At 54.1% G+C, this 18,315-nt stretch overlaps 6 protein-coding genes across 6 annotated transcripts; 3 read left to right on the forward strand and 3 right to left on the reverse strand.

Annotated features, from left to right (window-relative positions):
* Positions 1–475: 475 nt before the first annotated feature.
* On the forward strand, positions 476–1,739 carry Triagg1_8331 (uncharacterized protein; the record flags this gene model as incomplete). The annotated part of the gene is made up of 2 exons (XM_062903166.1): positions 476–554; positions 625–1,739. 2 exons carry the CDS (start codon positions 476–478, stop codon positions 1,737–1,739), a joined length of 1,194 nt encoding a protein of 397 aa, XP_062752741.1.
* A 336-nt stretch (positions 1,740–2,075) lies between these two features.
* On the reverse strand, positions 2,076–2,374 carry Triagg1_8332 (uncharacterized protein; the record flags this gene model as incomplete). The annotated part of the gene is made up of 2 exons (XM_062903167.1): positions 2,076–2,100; positions 2,160–2,374. The coding sequence occupies 2 exons, from the start codon at positions 2,372–2,374 to the stop codon at positions 2,076–2,078; spliced, it is 240 nt and encodes a 79-aa protein (XP_062752742.1).
* A 921-nt stretch (positions 2,375–3,295) lies between these two features.
* Positions 3,296–3,892, forward strand: Triagg1_8333 (uncharacterized protein; the record flags this gene model as incomplete). Its single annotated transcript, XM_062903168.1, has 1 exon — positions 3,296–3,892. One exon carries the CDS (start codon positions 3,296–3,298, stop codon positions 3,890–3,892), a length of 597 nt encoding a protein of 198 aa, XP_062752743.1.
* Positions 3,893–4,807: 915 nt separating this feature from the next.
* Triagg1_8334 (uncharacterized protein) lies at positions 4,808–5,697 on the reverse strand (the record flags this gene model as incomplete). Its single annotated transcript, XM_062903169.1, has 3 exons — positions 4,808–5,076; positions 5,261–5,397; positions 5,609–5,697. The coding sequence occupies 3 exons, from the start codon at positions 5,695–5,697 to the stop codon at positions 4,808–4,810; spliced, it is 495 nt and encodes a 164-aa protein (XP_062752744.1).
* A 2,794-nt stretch (positions 5,698–8,491) lies between these two features.
* On the reverse strand, positions 8,492–9,064 carry Triagg1_8335 (uncharacterized protein; the record flags this gene model as incomplete). The annotated part of the gene is made up of 1 exon (XM_062903170.1): positions 8,492–9,064. One exon carries the CDS (start codon positions 9,062–9,064, stop codon positions 8,492–8,494), a length of 573 nt encoding a protein of 190 aa, XP_062752745.1.
* A 5,662-nt stretch (positions 9,065–14,726) lies between these two features.
* Positions 14,727–18,047, forward strand: Triagg1_8336 (uncharacterized protein; the record flags this gene model as incomplete). Its single annotated transcript, XM_062903171.1, has 1 exon — positions 14,727–18,047. The coding sequence occupies one exon, from the start codon at positions 14,727–14,729 to the stop codon at positions 18,045–18,047; it is 3,321 nt and encodes a 1,106-aa protein (XP_062752746.1).
* Positions 18,048–18,315: the final 268 nt, after the last annotated feature.

Raw genomic sequence — 18,315 nt, forward strand, 5'->3', positions numbered from 1 at the left:
CTGCAAAAGGGGGAACTGGCTGGGATTGTCAATCTGGAAGGGGGGATTTGCAGACGGGAATCTTAAAAAGGGGGGCACATTGAAACCTAGCGATTAGCAGAGGGCAGCATATCATATGATACTATTAAACAGCATGCAACGATATTGAGGTTGGTGATGGAGGTTGAGGCTGCTTACCTTATATCCATCCTAATTTAATCCAATGGGACTTTACACACGTCACCGCGGGGCAGTTTCCGTAGGGATTCTGTTAATAGTGGGCAGCTCAGCGAGGGAGCAGGCGGGGCAGCTAAGGTAATGGAATTGATGTCTTTATCACTGAAGCCGCTGAAATCTTTCCGCCATCCAAAATTTCGACCCGCCAAGCTTTTCACCACTTCTCCCACCCAACCTCATTCCTAAGCACTTTTGACTGCAGTTTCTCGTTTCCCCCGGAGTCTCTATACGATATACTACAGCGCTCTCGGTTTTCACAATGGCTTCGTCATCCACCGGCGGCGCCCCATCGATATCGGCGTCGTCGCCCCCCGCCATTGTCTGCGTTGGCATGGCTGGTAAGCTCCCATAGCAGCGCGCCTCTCCTCTCATCTTACAACCATCTAACGCTATTACGCCAAATCGTAGGCTCGGGCAAGACGACCTTTATGCAGAGAATCAACGCCCATCTTCACTCAAAAAACACGCCCCCCTATGTCATCAATCTCGATCCCGCGGTTCTCAACGTTCCCTTCGAAAGCAACATCGACATTCGGGACTCGGTCAACTATGAAGAGGTCATGAAGCAGTACAACCTGGGACCCAACGGAGGAATTCTAACGTCGCTCAACCTCTTCGCTACAAAGGTCGACCAGATTGTCAATCTGCTGGAGAAGCGCTCAAAGCCCGACCCCGAACACCCCGAACGCAAGCCCATCGACCGAATCCTGGTTGACACGCCCGGTCAAATCGAAGCTTTTGTATGGTCCGCCTCGGGAACTATTTTGTTGGAATCTCTTGCATCATCATTCCCTACCGTTATCGCCTACATCATTGATACACCGCGAACTGCCTCAACATCGACGTTCATGTCCAACATGCTCTATGCCTGTTCCATTCTCTACAAGACGAAGCTACCCATGATCCTCGTCTTCAACAAGACCGACGTCAAAGACGCTTCATTCGCAAAGGAGTGGATGACGGATTTCGAAGCATTCCAAGAAGCTCTGCGCCGCGATGAGAATTCCGACACATTCGGAGGCCAGGAAGGCTTTGGAAGTGGTGGAAGCGGCTACATGGGCAGCCTACTCAACTCCATGAGTTTGGTGCTGGAGGAATTCTACTCGCATCTCAGCATGGTGGGCGTCAGCTCGCGAGTGGGAACGGGTATCGACGAGTTCTTCGAGGCCGTTGAGGAAAAGAGAAAGGAGTTTTTGGACGATTATCTGCCGGAGCTAGAGCGACGAAGGGAAGAGAGGGAAGAGCGGAAGAAGAAGACCCGTGAACAAGAGTTGGATAAGATGATGCAGGGCATGTCGGGCATGTCGGTTGAGGCCAACAACGTGACCGAGAAGGGACCTATCAGGGTCACCAACGATGACGACGACGTGGATGTCCCAAGCGACAACGACGACGATGACGACGAGGACGACGAAACAACCAAGGAGGGTCTACAGGCCAGATATGCCGCCGCCATGGAAGGCAAGGACGAAGGCATCTTGGGCGACGCGAGCTTTGCGAAATACCTGCACATGCAGCGGTAACGCAACGTGAGGGAGCATTTGGAGGCGTACAGGTAATTACGGCGTTTTTTTTTTTGGAACCAGGTGAACACAGGGTGCAAAAGGAACTTGGCTATGTCAAATTGTTCATGATTTGAGGTGCGCAAAAAGGAAGAAGAAAAAAACTAGGCGGCTTTTGGGGCGCGCATTTGCATAACAAGTAATATCAAAACATTCCCCTTTGATAATAACATCTGACTCCCTTTGTGATTCCTGATTGCCTCCCAAACTCCCCGAGTGCGATCTATAATATGTTTGTCTTTGGATTGTTCTTTACTGTGGTTCCCGCTGAGGGTGATTCTGCTTCGTCTATGCCGCCTATCGGGCCTCGAACTGCACCATTCTACACCAAACAGCGTCAGCAAAAACGTCAGCCTCCAGCACAAGCAACGCAAGACTCACCGCTTGGTACGCTCCTTGTACAGCACTCGGCCGGCGCAATGCGGGCAGGCAACCAGCGCATCCTTGCTAAGGGTGACGTTGCCGCCGCAGTCGCCGCAGATGTAGGTCATGACGGACCGGCTCTCGTGCCTCTCGCCGCCGGTCGCGCCGCGGGCCATGCCTCCGGCTGAGGCGCCGGCGCCAGCGGTAGGGACCTGGTACTCTTCGCGAGGCATGGCTTGGGCTGTTTTTTTCTGATGGAGATGGGGGATGTCGGGGGGCTGTTTTTTGTTGTTGTAGGCGATGTGGTTTTGCGGGAGGTGGATGATGGAGTGATGGGAAGGGAGAGAAAATAGTGGCGGTGGAGGAGAATTTTGTCCGGCAGAATTGGGCGGTGGGGGGGAGCAGTGATGTATGAGCTTTAAGCTTTACACTTTGGAAGTGTCTTGCAGATATTCAACGCGGCTGGCTGAATTCATGTGACAGGGTTATTGAATAGGTGAATACAATTGTTGGAATTAACCGTTCAGGATCAATTTCTTATTGCATAGTTTTCATTATCTTCCCGTGAATCGTCTGTCCAGGTTTAGTTCGAATCTTCACCATAACAGCTTCGGGCATTAAGTAATCACAGCTGTACGCACAAACGCGCAACATACAGTACCTCGGCAACTGGCTTTACTTGCCTGACGACCCCGGACGCTCTCTCATCGCCCATCTTACGATCATTTCTCTACACCCGATTAGCTGCTACAATGCATATGGCCTTTTGAACAATCATCATCATCATCAGCATCAGTCTATACGAAACTCGTCATTGCCCGCTGCAGACTGAGGGCCTTGCCTTGCAAGATCCAATCCAGTGATTTAGCCGCAAGTCGATTTAGCGGGTTTGATCTTTTTGCTGGGATCTTGTTTGATTACGACTTCGTTTTCCGCCCAATTCGATCGATACCATGCCCTGCGATTCTAGCTGACCATTGTCTCGGGCCAAGCCAAGAAAAGAAGAGGGCGACTCAATCCAATCCCTTGTTCCTTTTCTCCCTCGCGGGAATTCGTTCACAACTCCCACATACACCTCCCTCCGGCAAACCGAGCAGTCATCGCCATCAAGCAAACGAGAGAACAACGCAACGAGAAAGCACACAGCCGCAAAAATGCACACGTCGTTCGACCCGTCGCTCCCGCCTCCCACGATCCGCGAAGAAGACTGTCCCTTTTGCGCCATCGCCGCCGCCCACCCGCCCTTTTCCCCCATCGACCCTCCCAACCCGTTCCCCGCGAACCTCACGGCGCCCTCGTCCTTTGTCGTCCTGTCCACGCCCGCGCTCATCGCCTTCCTCGACATCCTGCCCCTCAGCCACGGCCACATGCTGCTGTGCACGCGCGCCCACCGGCCCAAGCTGACGGACGTGACCAACCCGGAGGCGCGCGACCTGGGCGGCTACGTCCGCCTGCTGTCCGCGGCGCTGGTGCGCGCCACGGGCATCGCCGACTGGAACGTGGTGCAGAACAACGGCGCCGCGGCCGCGCAGGTCGTACCGCATATGCACTACCATCTGATTCCGCGGCCCGAGATTCGCGCCAGCGGAAGGTATCGCGAGAGCTTCACCATGTTTGGTCGCGGGCAGAGGGAGGAGCTGGACGAGGACGAGGCGGAGCACTTGGCTGAGGAGCTGAGGCAGCAGATTGCCGAGATTTTGAGGGAGGAGCAGGACGAGGCGGACAGCAGACCTCCGAAACAAAAACTATAAAGCGAGAACCCTGTGGTGTTTTTTTTTCTTCTGTGTGTATGTTTTTTTCTTCTTTTCTTTCTTTCGTCTTTGAGCGGCAATGCGTTGTTTGGCGGGCAGAAAGCCTAGAGAGAGCGATTAGACCTGCAACTTTGCATGAAAGCACCTTACCTAGACCATGTTCTCGTCAACGCTGGGGCGCCGAGGTAGATGGAATTTTCGATTGAATATAGTTAAAGCAATGATGTACAAATCTACTTTTTCCATTGTCAGGCTGATCAATGTGTTTTTCTGTGCGCATACTGCGGAAAGCCTGCTTCATATGAGGTATCCTAAAGCCAGCAAGTACGGTACCTGTCTTAGTACATGGGGCGCTGCTTGAAAGCCGACATGCGCTTTGTCTTGTCGCCCCGTGTTGAGAACCTGAGCCAGACTTGACCCTTGCGGGAATGATCAATCATCAAAAAAATCTCCATGGATTCGTTGAGGAAGCTCGTACGTTTTATTTAATCCAGTGCCTATGGAGAAACAAATGCGACATGGACACTTGTTTTTTCGCCAATCCTCGTACCGACGCCCGGACATTTGTACGGCACGGCCCGAAATAATGATGCGCGACGGGCAAGCTGGGCGTCACTACTTACTGCCTGGTAGCCATGCGCGCATTCGACTGAGCCCTGGAGCATTTGCATTGACTACTTGGAGAGGCGTGCATTCGTCGTAACTTGATACCAAGCAGAGCGAGATACGTTGGTGAGAGATCAATGTCATATTATTGACTAATAGGGCCCTGTTGCGCCCGTCCAAAATCCATATCCAGATGTACTCCCCCAGATATTGCCAAACATGGTACACCAAGGTACTCCCCATTCTGTCTGCATAGTGCGTGCAGCTTCAAGGATTTAAAAAGAAAACAACATCGAATGGAAGTTTCTTTTACTCGTCGCCTCCAGCAGTCACCGCCTTGGGCTCTGGCGTGTCTGTGGCCTTGGCAACCTCCGGGGCCTTGACCTCCTTGGCTGGGGCGGCAGCTTCAGCAGCAGCTTCAGTGGCCTCTTCCTCGGCCTCGTCTTCGTCGGCCTCTTCGGCGTCGTCCTCTGCTGCCTCCTCTTCTTCTTGCTCCTCTGCATCTTCCTCGTCGGCGCCCTCGCCGTTGGCAACCTCTTCCTCAACCGTCTTGCGCTTCTTGTGAGGTGGTTGGGCGCCTGCTCGCTTGTTAGTAACGGCACCATCGCTACCATCATCTTCGTGTGGGGGAAATGGGAAGTAGCAGCAGTGCGCCATGGAGCTGCGCTATCTTGCGACGGCTTTGCAGACGCATTTTGCTGCTGCCACGAGAAGGAGGCGGCTTTGATGATGGACATGGATGTTGGAGTGGCTTCAACTCACCATTCACTGGGGCATCTGCACCCTCAGCAGCTTCTTCGGCGTCTCCCTCTTCTTCTTCTTCCTCGTCACCCTCCTCCTCCTCCTCCTCTTCTCCGTCGTCTTCTTCGTTGTCATCTTCGTCTCCAGTAGAGACGTATCTTGCAGAGAATGTCAGCACAGTCCATCCACTCAGTAGTTTTGCCGTCTTGCGACTAGAGGAGAGGCCGCTGCAGCTCTCCGGCGGGTGCCAGAGTGCAACGTGGGCTGTGCGAAACACCAGCGGCAGCAATGATCAATTGGCACCAGGCGCATCTCGCACATTGGCCAAACCATGGCCGGCAGCTAAAGCAGGGTCTTGTCATGACTTACTCTTCTTCCTCTTCTCCATCATCCTCTTCGGGGAGGGAGACGAGCTCTTCCTCATCCTCCTCGTCACGGGTGCGCTTCCGGGTGGACATGGTGTGGGTTTGTGTGTAAGACGGGGACAGGTGGTGTAGATACGCAATTGGAGAGGGCAAGTCTGGGTCGAGAGACGCTGGACGGGCAATCCTAGAGGGGGGAATGGATGCCTTTTATATGTGAGGAGGAACAAAGAGAGAGTGTGTGAGAGAGAGAGGAAGGGGAGGGAAAAAAAGAAAGGCAAGGTAGGGGAGTGACAGACTGCGAGCGAGCGAGCGAGCGAGAGAGAGAGCGCGACAGCTAGAGGGAGGGGGAGGGCCAGTCCAGTCCAGCCCAGTCTTACTCCAACTGGACCTACTGCTACAGTACTGATGGGAACTAAGGTACAGTTAGGTAGGGGAGCTACAACATGGAGTCAATGGATGGGCATTGAGCTCTGTCCGCCATGCTGCCGGCGAGCCTCCAAGGTACCGCTGTAACGGAGGCAAGGTACATGTTCGGCGGGTTCTGCGGCGAGTCTGGCGTCGGCACAGCGTCTCCAGTGACATGGCGGCTGCTTAGGGGGGACAAGGCCAGAGACAGACGATGAGCGAGAGAGCGCGCAAGAGGCGTGAGCATGAAGCAGGCCGAAGGGGAGTCGCCCAGCCAAGCCGCAGCTCAGCCCAGCCCAGCCATTTTTTCCCCGGCACGTACCTGTACGGTCGACGGCAGCGAGAAACTCTGGGCTGGCAGCAAACAAAATCCTAATCCTACGGCCCTTGACAGCAAGGGGGCGTGAATGCAGCGAGGCTGGAGCTGCGGGCTGGCTACCAGCGAGCTATCGAGGCCAATCAGACGCGATATAGGAGGTCCAGGGTGAGCTCCGCGCGAGCTAAGAGGTGCATGGGAAATACAACCACCCCATGGGCGTTTGTCCAATGCGCTCCAGCCCTAGACCCAAAGCGTCTGAACCTTTTGGAACTCGCCGCGTCCATTGCGGATGGGGTCAGTCAGTACACTGTACAGTACAGTCAGTGTGCTTTGAATTGGAACCCGTGGTCTGGTAACTGTACATGTACATGCCTCGCCGTGGTGCCCTTCTCAGCATCTTGGGGGCCCATCCAGCGCACGACTACAGCAAGTACAGTACAGGTAAGCTCCGGCTTCGCAGAGTTGCGGCTACAGGTACATGTACTCCGTGGCTCGACGTTCCAAGGACAGGACGGGACAGCTTCAGCACAGTACTGCGGTACGTACCGGCAGCCGCGTGTTCTGTCTGTCTCCGTCTTTGTCACAGACGGGCGTCATCGATCAACGGATTGAATCATCCACACGTGACGCCCGCCAAATTTCCTTCATCCTTCATCTCTCTTTGTTGCCCTTGTTGAAGCTTGTTGTGTGTGTCGAGATGCAGATCGGATCAACTAAATTCTCGCCCGCAGCAGCGCCCAGCCACAGCCTCAGTCCGGCCTCAATCGCCATCTGATCCCATTCGCTGTGCGTCCCAACACCACCAACCGGGGACAAACACGAAAGCAACCAACTAACAAGGTAAAAAGGCGGGACGAGAGGAGAAGAGAAGAGAAGAAGAAAAAAACCGGGTGAGTGAGAGGGCGTGGTTGAGTGAGTGAGCGGGCGAGTGGGCAGCAGACTGTACGAGTACACATTCTGTCCCCCTCTTTTCTTTTGTCTCACTCGCTCTTCTTCTTCTTCTTCTTCTTCTTCTTCTCTCTCTCTCTCTTTCTTTTTCGTCGCACCCCTGATGGGAAGCGCAAAATGGGTCGCCTATCGTCGGGCCGCACCAATGCACGTTGTCCTGGCCGATTTCCCCTTCCAGACACCACATTCTCTGCGATTCGGCCGTCAGCGACACTATAAAAGTGATCCACTTGCAACACGGTCTGCCATACATTCTGGGGTATAAAAAAAAAAGCTCGCGGATTTCCTCGTTCTTGGGTTGTTGGCGACTCGGTGAATCGATGCAATTGGATACATATCCATTCTTCTCTTGATCCATGTTGCTGCTTCTGGATGCGTGCGCATCTTGTAAGTGGAATCAATCCGTTGGACCTTTTTTTTGCTCTTTGTTTGATGAATGACGCCTCTTCTTTTCACGTATTTTCCCGGAAAGGTGAAAAGCTTGGTATGACGCGTTTTGCGCTTATAGACTTAACATTCCACTGCTTTAAATTTCAATATTTGTGCGCTTCAGTCGCAGCACGTATATGGCGGTATAATCATAGCTTGTATAGAACAAATCGGGCATTACAGTTGCAAGACTCTTGATGCAAGCGGATGAGTGCCGATTTGCCAAGGCGTGATGTGTCTTGGCGATGCTGGGCCCGATGCATTTGAACTCGCATTTTGTATCCTCGCGTCGGCGATAAGAATGCGCAATCCAGTTCTCATGGCGTTTCACAACGCAGCAGTGGAAAGGGGAGAGAAGAGAGAGGCCAAAGGCATACCGGCGTACCACGCATCGCTAGTTACACTACATAAAGTTACAAAAAGCCAATCAATGCCTACGATTACCTTGAGCATGATGGAATTGTGTTGGAGGAAAATGCGGATTTGCTTTGTCCAAGGTTGGGCAAGGAAGGGGGGGAGAGGACAATTGTCATGAAATCTTCATAACCTGGAATTCATCGCGTTACGGCCACCCAACAGACGACGAGCTCGAAAGAAGCAATTGGGTGCAAAGAGTCCCAATTGCTGTAGTTTGTGCTTTGAGGAGATTAACTTGTCTTTTTCCTTGCATCTGAATAAACCAGAGGAAACTTGGCCTCTTTTATGATACGATCCCATGCCAAGGCCCGACTTACATGAGGTAGTCCCTAAGCTATGTGGCAAGACAGCCTCATCGGCGCAGCACATCTAAGCAAAAATCTCCAAAGCGTTGAAGAAGATGTTGGTTAGATCACCCTCAAAAATGTCAGTGGCCGATTCGACAATGTCACTTGCAAATTCTATTGTGAAGTGACCGCGACTCTCGTTCAAATACTCCGACTCGAGGCTAGATTGTGAAAACGCACCATGGTCGAAATTTTGTGCCACGAAGCCAGCGTCATCGGCTGTACAGGTTATTGTGTGCACAAATCCACCAGACCCTACGAAATTATAGAAGCCTTGGGTAGGGCTCGCCCTGTTTGCCCAGCCGTGCTTCGAGTCGGGTCGATATTCCCAGGAAATGCCATTTCTCCCAGGGAGAACCCAATCGTCATGACCAAAGCGACGGCCATCTGTGAGCAAATGGACTGTCCCATTTACAGAATATGGTTGGAGCTCCTTGGTGCCAATAGGGATGCCGTTGAGCCTAATAGGCCTGAATACATCAGGCGTTGATAGCAGAGTGGCATTCGTGTAATATTCGTGTCGGGTTCGTCCAGACGGCAAAGCAAGGCAAGTCGCTGCAAGTGCTGCGATAACTTGCACTGTGAAATCGAACATGAATTAGCAAAGGAGTTGTATTGGACTAGCGATACTCACCAAGTAGTAAATCTTTCTTACTTAAAGAGTTTAATATAGAATATTGATCTATTTGCCACTTGGGGAGGATAGGTGATCTGTAGAAACTGCAAGTATCTAGGATAAAGAGTCTCTTCTATAGCCCGGTTCTCTGTCATGCTCTGGACAGTCTTTGCCAGGTTATTTTGTTCATCAACTCCATTCAACGGCTGATTTATAAGACGTTTCTACGTTGACCGTCTCACTCTCCGCTCATGTGCTTAGGTGAGTATATTGAGTATACACATCTCCACATCTATTGTTTGGCAACTATTTTTGAACGGCCTCTGGACGACCTTTGCCCAGTCATTTTGTCTATCAGCTTCATTAAGCAGCTGCTTCACCCGGCATTCCCATATTTACCACTCTTCTCTCCGCTTATTTACTCAGTTGGGTACGGAATATACGGATTATGGAATCCCACGTTCATTAACAGGCTTTAAACGGCCCTTTGAACGACTTTTGCTATTTTGTCTGAATTTTATCAGGCAAGTATAGCAAGGGCGCATTGCAGTCATTTACCACCCCATCTTAATTGAGATATTTGTCTACTGGGTTTGCTGAATGCATTACCGACCAACAGTGTATTCTAAAACTCTACATGCACTCTTGACACCATCTTACGGGGACTGCGGCATTTCGGTGGCAATTCGTTTGCCTAGCATGTCAAAGGCAAGCAAGATCGGCTTTAAGGATATCGGGAACCTTGCTTCTCACTCTCTAAATTAAAGCGACGTTATTTGCCAGAGATTCTGCCATTGGCCTGCTGTAGCTGCAGGACATGACCGGTGTCGACAACGTCGAAAGGGAGCCGAGTCGGGGTCGAGGCCATTTGGATGCGGTGATTGGCAACCGTGATGTGCAAGGGAGAGACCGTGAGGGAGGGGGGGATTTCCTAAGCCATTTTTGAATAGCGACAACAGCACATGAGCCAAGGCATCAAAGCGACCTAGGGAAGGTTGTTGGTTATATTATGTGTTTTCTCTTGTGTCAAATTGGGGGCCCAACTCTGAACTCTGGTTGACAAGAGGCGACGCCAACCGAGATGAGAAATGCCGGCTTCCAAGGTTGACGAATACTACTACTATATGCTACATTGATGTCTACCAAGGAGGTGGGAGCCTTGTCTGGGGCCGAAAATTGGTGGTGTTGAGCCCAAATTAGAATCTGGTGACTTCAGATTGCATATGCGGCTAGGTGCCATTCAGAGAGAGGCGGTGGCGGTGGGCTGAGAAACAAACAATCAACTATGAAGTGAATCGTGCGCATCCGTCGCATAAGGACTGGAAATAGACATGTAGGCAGACTCACGTACCGCCTTGTGCGACTGGGCGCCTCGTGCAAGTGCATCGTGCTAACCTGAAGCTGTCCACACCGTTGAAGTTGTTACTAATTGGTACTCCGTACATACCCATCAACACCTACGTGTGCCTATCGAAAAGTGTTAATACGACAATTGAGCAGGGGGCCAATGCGACAATGCGGCTGCGGTGGCTGGCTGGCTGGTCCTATTCTGCAAAAGTGCAAAAAGCCCCTAATGATGCGAGGGAGAAGAAATTGCCGTCACTCTGCAGCCAAGGCGCGAGTCAGTCAGTTGTTGCCTCGGGCTGGGTGAGAAAACAAGAAAAAAAAAAGGAACAACACATGCAGGAAAAGGAGCGTGCGGAGCGTGCGAGATCAGATGGATGGATCAAATCATGGATGGGTTTGTATGTACTTCAGGTTGCGGACTGGCCCAGACGCTTTGGGCAAAAAGGTTAGGTGGTGGTGCCTTGGCCGATTGGATTGCTGGAAGCGACAGCCGGATCCCGGACCTTGTTATGATGGAACTCGGGTACTGAGATAATCAGGTCAACGGGTACGATTACGGCGTATTATTACAGTTGAGGATAAAGAAGATTGAACCTTGAAAACAAGGACGAGTGCCCGTGACTGGGACAGGTGCCTCTGAGATGAGATTCTCCGCGTACCTGCAGCCCAGGAAATTTCCCTGTCAAGGATGCTGCAGTAGTGGAAAGGGAACCGGGAAGGGGGGAGGAAATCTTGCACCGCAGGGGGCAAAGGGGAGAGAAGAACAAAACATGAAGACAGACTGCACGTAAAAAAGGGCCACGAGGTTGCGGGGACATGGATTCGGCAATTTCCCACATACATGTAGAGCTTGTACTTGTATTACCGTAGACGGATGCTCAACTTGCGGTTGGGCCTGGACGGCTTACCGGTAAGTAAGAGTAATATAGTGATGAGCAAGCCAGGGTGAAGCTGACAAACTCCAGTCTCAAGTCAAGACAAACAGCAAGACTGCAAGAGACAAAACAGGCATGCGGTTAATGCTCGCTCTCTTTGGCCCCTGGAACACATCTCGAGCAAGTAAACAATGGGCGGACGACAGTCACAGTCACAGCTCTCGCAACGCACGGCCTCCGGGTCCAGGTTCTGACACGGCATGCAAGGAGTCTGTGCCTTGCATACAGGTGTTGCCATTTTGCGATTCTCGGTGGTTTTAGGGCTCCTTGATGACAATTCGCCCATGTGCCTGGTACTCGACTTGCACGGGGCAGCCAGGCATCGGGGACGCGGCCGGGTCATCACAAGCAAATTGAGGCCGAACAGGGGGCCCACGCAAGCTGGGCAAATGAGACGGGCCAGGAGTCGGCAGAGGCTTGATCGGGCGTTTCTTCTTTCTTTCTTTTTTCTTCCCTTCTCTTTCATTCAGCTCCGTTGTTCATGCATAATGGTAATGAGATAATGGTTACGAGAGAATATGACGTTGTGTTTCGTCTCTCGTCTCCCGGTCCTCAAACGCGTCTCACACCGAACATGTGCGAGAGACAGAGAGACGAGACGAGACGAGACGAGACAAGCCAACGCCCCCCCGTAGGGCTGCGTCGGAGCACCAACCTGCAGCTCTCACGTCCAGCACGGCACTTTGCGCCTGTAGGTACATGTACTCGTATGTTGTGTTGCTTTGGCCTTGGCTTCGACGTTGGCCCCATGTCCCGTCTCCTCTCTCAGGGCAGAGCTCTGCTGTATGACGACGGTAGCAATCAATGCTGCTGAGAGAGCCGAAAGGAGCCCGAGTCCGCCCTGGGATCGACACAGAGACCAGCCAGCTGGGTTTCGCCGACGGCCGGCGGACGGAGACGGCGTCCAATAAAGCTGCTAGTTGATGACGCAGCTGATGCGGGAGTGCGCGCGCCAATCGCCCGCAGCTGAAGGTTGACTTGACTGACGCATGAGCTTTCTGGAGATCAGGCGGAGATTTCTTTTTCCCCTTGGTTTCGAAACGTGGCCTTGCTCCGTCTGTTGGCTAGCAACGAGTTGAAAGTGATGTGATTAAATACGATGCGATGCTGGCAGGATGCAAGTGCCGAGGCGGGATGGAAGGGTCAATGGATTTTGCGGTGGACATGGACATGCCGGAGTAACTTCGCTATTTGACGTCGACTCTGGTTTTTATACACACAGCATGCATGTAGTCAAAAGCCATGCTACGGGCATCATCCGTATGACCTGTGCCGTACCGTAGAGGCAATCGGTGGTCAATTTTTTTTCTTTCTCTCCAAGGTTCCCTCTGCCCTTGACACTTGACTTATGTTCTCCATATCCCGTCCGCTCCGCCTTCGTATTCCATGGGTCAAATTTGCGTGGCCCACGCTAGAGCGACCGCCATGGCTGGCACCAAGGCAGAAGATGCCGGTGTCAACGGGCCCTGGCTAGCAGTTATGGTTATACTGCTTGTAGCGGCAGCCCAATGCAGGTCCCAGGATCTCTCAGAAGGGCCGCAGCGGTCGGATGGCCGGATGGGAGGGGTCCGATGCGCTAGAGCTTACAGGCACCAGCGGCTAATTCATGCAATGCAGCGGTTTGCTGCACTCGGTCAAGTGTTCCAATCTTCCATTTGGATCCATTGATTTGATCCTTTTTTCGAGGCCCACCGTTTTTTGGACGGGGGGCTGGTCGTGCTCTTTTTTTTTTCTTCTCTTTTTTTCTTTCTCCAGGGGAGAGGAGGGGATGTGGATGGGGTGGGAGGGGCCAGCATTGATCTCGTCTACCTAGACAAAAAAAAAAATGCAAACATTTCAATGCCCTTGCCCGGCCAGTATGGATGGATCGTGCTATGGACGGGTTGGGTTGAATTGAGCCAGTTGAGGCTCGTGTATGCTGAAGAAGCACAGCACAGCAGCGGTGGCGTAACAAGTGCCCAAGCCATCAAATCCATCCAACTCAGCTCAGCCCGTCACTTACAGTAGTACGTGCACTTTGTCCATGTCCCCGGCCCCGGCCCCCATGGAGACAGACAGACGGGACTCAATTCTCTCCCTAGGGAGGTTGACCTGCTTGCTCCATCAAATCCATTGCCGTAGGGAGCTGTAGGGAGCTGTAGGGAGCCGCCCGCTACCAGATGCAGCCTGCAGGTGTGGCATTCCTTTTTCTCGGCGCATGCACCAGCGAATGGGCAGCGATATTGGATGATTGATGGGCGGAATTGCACCCGACTTCAGCCTGCATGCGCATTTGCATGTGCATGTGCATTTGCATTCTGCCCTGAACACACCAACTCCAGACCCCCTCAAAAGCAACTTCGCTCGCTGTGAATCCTAATGCTCTCCTGCTTCTCCAAATCCTCGTGCTTCCAAAGACTGCCCATCGCCGTCCGAGGCGCTGCGGACGCTGTCGGGCCACGTCGCGTGCCTGCTGCTCTGCTCTGCTGACCTCAGCTTCTTCGATTCCCTGACAGCGGGCTCCAGCTCCCTGATACTCGTACCGTTCCAATTTTTTTTTTCCTCTTGTCGGCCGGGGTTGTAGGATTTCGATGACGGATCCTTTCGTCATCCCTGCACTTGGAAGCTCGACACTCAGCTCCAACGAACGACGACAAACCCGCCGCAACACCAGCGTTTCTGCCGCTGCCGCTGCCCGGACGGACTGACAGACCGACAGACTGACTGCAGCGAGCTGCGTCTTTCTTGTGCACCAAGCGTGCCCGTAAGGACTCCGTACGAGTTACGGCATTCCCCGTCTGCTGAGGCGTGAGAAACTCAGCTCGGCGTTGCCGCCTCGACTCTGGAGTCGCATTTGTACGAGTAGCTGCTTGTCCGCTACCGCTCTTTTTTGGTCTGGGGAAGCTCCGTCCTGTATAGCACTTGACGAACTGCCTCGTTGATCGATCCTTTCCATTCTCTTCTTGTCTGGTGGGGATTGTTTTTTCGTGACAGGTCTACTAGATTCACTCTTTTTTCCCCCCTAGCCTACAAGCAAACCTGCCGGCCGCCTTTCAGCTGCATGCTTTCTGAGACTAGCTAGGCTGGGTGCATCTGGAGCCGAACACCGTCTCTCCCAACGACGGTCTGGATCTCGTTCCGATCTTCATCTTCCGTAAAGGATCCCCCGAGTTTGCGTGCGCAGGCGGCAATGGCACGGGGCGGCGCCCTCTTCACCCCCAGTATTGACGACTCCAACCCGCGAATGTCGCTGTCACGGCCTGGCTTCAGCACGCTCGCTCACGGCATCCAGCAGACGGCCTCACGTGCCTCATAGAGCCCGGCCGCTCGCCGCTGGGCTCTCGCGGGAACCAGAAAACTAAGCAAGGCCCTCTCGAATCATGAATTCAATGACCGTCTCGCAGACCGGCGGCGGACACGGCCGCCAGCCCAGCATCACCAAGCAGATGCAGACGTCGCCCTACGCATCCCGCATCAAAGCTCCCCCTCCGCCTCTCAGTTTGCTCCCAGCGTCAAACGACGGCCGCCAACGACCTCCTCAGCTCTCGCCCATGCCCGTGTCCCCTCGCTGGGACTCGCTGGCAAACGGCCCCAACATGCTGCTGCATAGCCCAATGTCCCCTCTCCCTCCGCGATCGCCCTCGCAAAACAGCTGGTACGAGCGGTACGGCCAGCTAGACGAGGCGGCATCATCATCGCCACAAGACCAGCCACAGCAGCCGCCAGCCGCGATCCAGAACCCTCATCCTCATCCTCATCATCCGTATCAACCATCGTCGATGGGCAGGAGAGGACCGCCAGAGCCTCTGCGGCTGGACTCGGCCAGCGCCCTGATGACAAAGTCCATGCGCACCCAAGTACAAGTACGCACGCCAGAGACCCCTGCCGTCGAGAACTTTTCTAGACCCCGGAAGCAAAGTACCAGTATTAGGTCGCCCCCTGTCGGTCCAGGTAACCTCCGGCTGGCCTCCCTCCCTCCCTCGGATCGCATGCCGGAGATGACCAGCGTTTCACCTTCTTCCACGCCCTCCTGGCAGCGCCCCCGACGTCCCTCCATCTCCTCAAAATCTTCACTCTCCTATGCCGTCTCTCCATCTTTTCCCCCTACTGCCGAATACCTCGAATCGAGAGCCTCGAGAAGCGCGAGTGCACAACCTCCAATTGCTGGCCATCGCCCCCAGCTGGGCTACCAGAATCGCATTGACAGTCCGGCCTTTGCTCCCGCGCCTGGTGGGCCAGCTCCTTGGATGAGCGACGACGAACTGCGATCCAGCTACAGGTCCCAGCTTACATCATCGTCTGCCTTTGGCACTGGCACCGCCGCCACCGAGCGAAGCAGCGTCCTGACCAAGGACAGCTCCGTCCTGTCACTCTACGGCAACGACAACGAAAACGAGGCAAGGGCTGAGGCAGAGACGGAGGGTGAGGCAGAGGAGCCGAGCCTGGAAGATGTTATGGGCATGTACGAAAGAGGCTTCTGTGACGACGACGACGACCAATACCCAGAAAACGACTACTATCCCGATCCCTACAACAACAATTACAACGAACACTACCAGCAACACCCATACGATTACCACCACTACCCATACGACGACGAATACAACGTTGGCTACGGCGCTGCTCCGTACGACGGCGATTCATATCCGCACATTCCGGAATCAGAGCTAGAGCAGGAGCCAGAACAGGAGCTACAGCTAGAGCCACAGCCACAGCCAGAACCAGAGCGCGCGCGCGAGCAGGAGCAGGCGCAGGATCGCGAGCAGGATCGCGAGCAGGAACAGGAGCTAGAGTACAGGCAAGAGCACGGACGCAGCCTTGAGCACGGACGCGCGCCTCTGCCTACTCATGACGAAGAAGTAGTAGAAGAAGAAGAATCTACTGAAAACGACACCGTCCCAGACAACATGATTAGCGTCATGCACCGTCCTGTGACCGCCAGGTCCGAGCCGGGCCCTGAGCGCATTCACAGCGACGAATTCGATGCCGACCCGGTGCCTCCGGTGCCCGCCGCCCATGCCGCGCTCGACATGGAAATCCGGCAATCCAAAATGCTCTTTTCCAGCACTGCCTTCACGTCCACGGTGCCTGCCCTCACCCACGACCACGACCTCGACCACGACCCGGAACACGACTTGGAGGAGTTTCCGGAAAAGCGCGACTCGTCCAGGACGGTGGAATCTGCGCCCTCTGTGGACTCGGACGGCGTCCGACCCGACCCGAGAGGAACCTCGCACAGCCGAGGAGCCACGCCCAGCCCGAGTCCCTCGCGCATTTCACCACCTTCGATGCTCGAGTCTCGATCGGTATCCCCTTCTCCCTCGGCGCACCTCCCCGTTCCCGAGCCCGAGAAGCCGGGTTCGCGAGATCGGTATGGCTTCAAGAAGGAAAACCAATTCATCACCCGGGCGCAGTACGATGCCTGGGATAGGACATACTCTCTATATCTCGCGCGCCGGCGGAAGAAGTGGACTTCCTACCTCAAGGACAGTGCCCTTATGACTGACCGTCCGCAACGATTCCCCGCCCCCAACGCCAAGACGAAGCGGTTCGTGCGCAAAGGCATTCCGCCAGATTGGCGCGGCGCTGCGTGGTTCTACTACGCGGGCGGACCGGCCATTCTGGCCAAGCATGGAGGTCTCTACGATAAACTGTTACTGAGACAAGCCAAGCACGTCGATATCGAGGCCATTGAGCGTGATCTGCACCGGACTTTCCCCGACAACATCCAGTTCAAGCCCTCACAAGCCACCGCCGACATGCTCGACACCACCACCAGCAGCGAGAGGGCGAGCCAATCCACGGTAAGGGGAGCGGCCTTGGACGGCAGCGGACCTGGCCCCGTCGGGCTGGAGGGCGAGCCGCCGCTCATTGCGTCTCTCCGTCGCGTCCTGCTCGCATTCGCCGTCTACAACCCGCGCATTGGATACTGCCAGAGTCTCAACTTTATTGCCGGCCTCTTGCTTCTCTTTGTGGACACGGAGGAACAGGCGTTTTGGTTGCTCAATGTCATTACCCACATCTACCTTCCCGGCACGCACGAGATGAGCCTCGAGGGCTCCAAGGTGGACCTGGGCGTGTTGATGACGGAGCTCCGCGACACGATGCCTGCTGTGTGGGACAAGATTGGAGGAGAGCTGGACGCCGGCGAGCCGCAGTCGCGACCAATGACCAGCAAGTCGGTGCGAAATCCGCTGAACCCGCTGACGCCTCGACTCAAGCGCAAGGAAACTCACGCGGCACTGTCGTCTGAACGGCTTCCCCCCATCACCCTCTGCATGACTGCGTGGTTCATGAGCTGCTACATCGGTACGCTGCCCATTGAGACGACGCTGCGCGTGTGGGACGTCTTCTTCTACGAAGGATCCAAGACGCTCTTCCGCGTTGCCCTGGCCATCTTCAAGCTGGGAGAGGCGGAGATCAAGGCGATTGGAGACCCGATGGAGATGTTTGGCGTGGTCCAGTCGATGCCTAGGAAGATGCTCGACGCGAACAAAGTCTTGGAGACGTGCTTCAAGAGGCGCAACGGCTTCAACCACCTCAGCCAAGAGGTGATCGAGGAACGCCGGCAAGAGAGGCGCGACAAGGCCCAGCAAGACCTTCTCCTGCGGTCGCGCAGTAAAGCTGCGACAACCGGGGCGACCGGCCGGGAAGCCGACGGCGAGCGAAAGGGCGGCAGCCTGTTTGGGCTGAAGAAATAATATCCTTACTTAATACCCAGGGGGTGGTGGTTTGAGTTTCCATTGATACCACTTGTGTCTTTCTTCTTCTTTTTCACCTTCATCTTCTACTCGCATATGCAATAATTCTTTTTTTATTCCCATTTACATCATTTCGATTCATAGCACGGCAGGCGTTTGAGGGAGATGTCAGGTCGTGGCCCAGGAGAATGGCCACGATGCATCTTGCGTGAAGCATTAGCATTTTCATTCACCTCTTTTTTTCACCGTTTCTTCACTTCTCTTCTCT

This window comes from Trichoderma aggressivum, assembly GCF_033847375.1.
Source record: "Trichoderma aggressivum f. europaeum strain CBS 100526 chromosome Unknown scaffold_040, whole genome shotgun sequence".
In the NCBI taxonomy this organism is placed as follows: Eukaryota; Fungi; Ascomycota; class Sordariomycetes; order Hypocreales; family Hypocreaceae; genus Trichoderma; species Trichoderma aggressivum.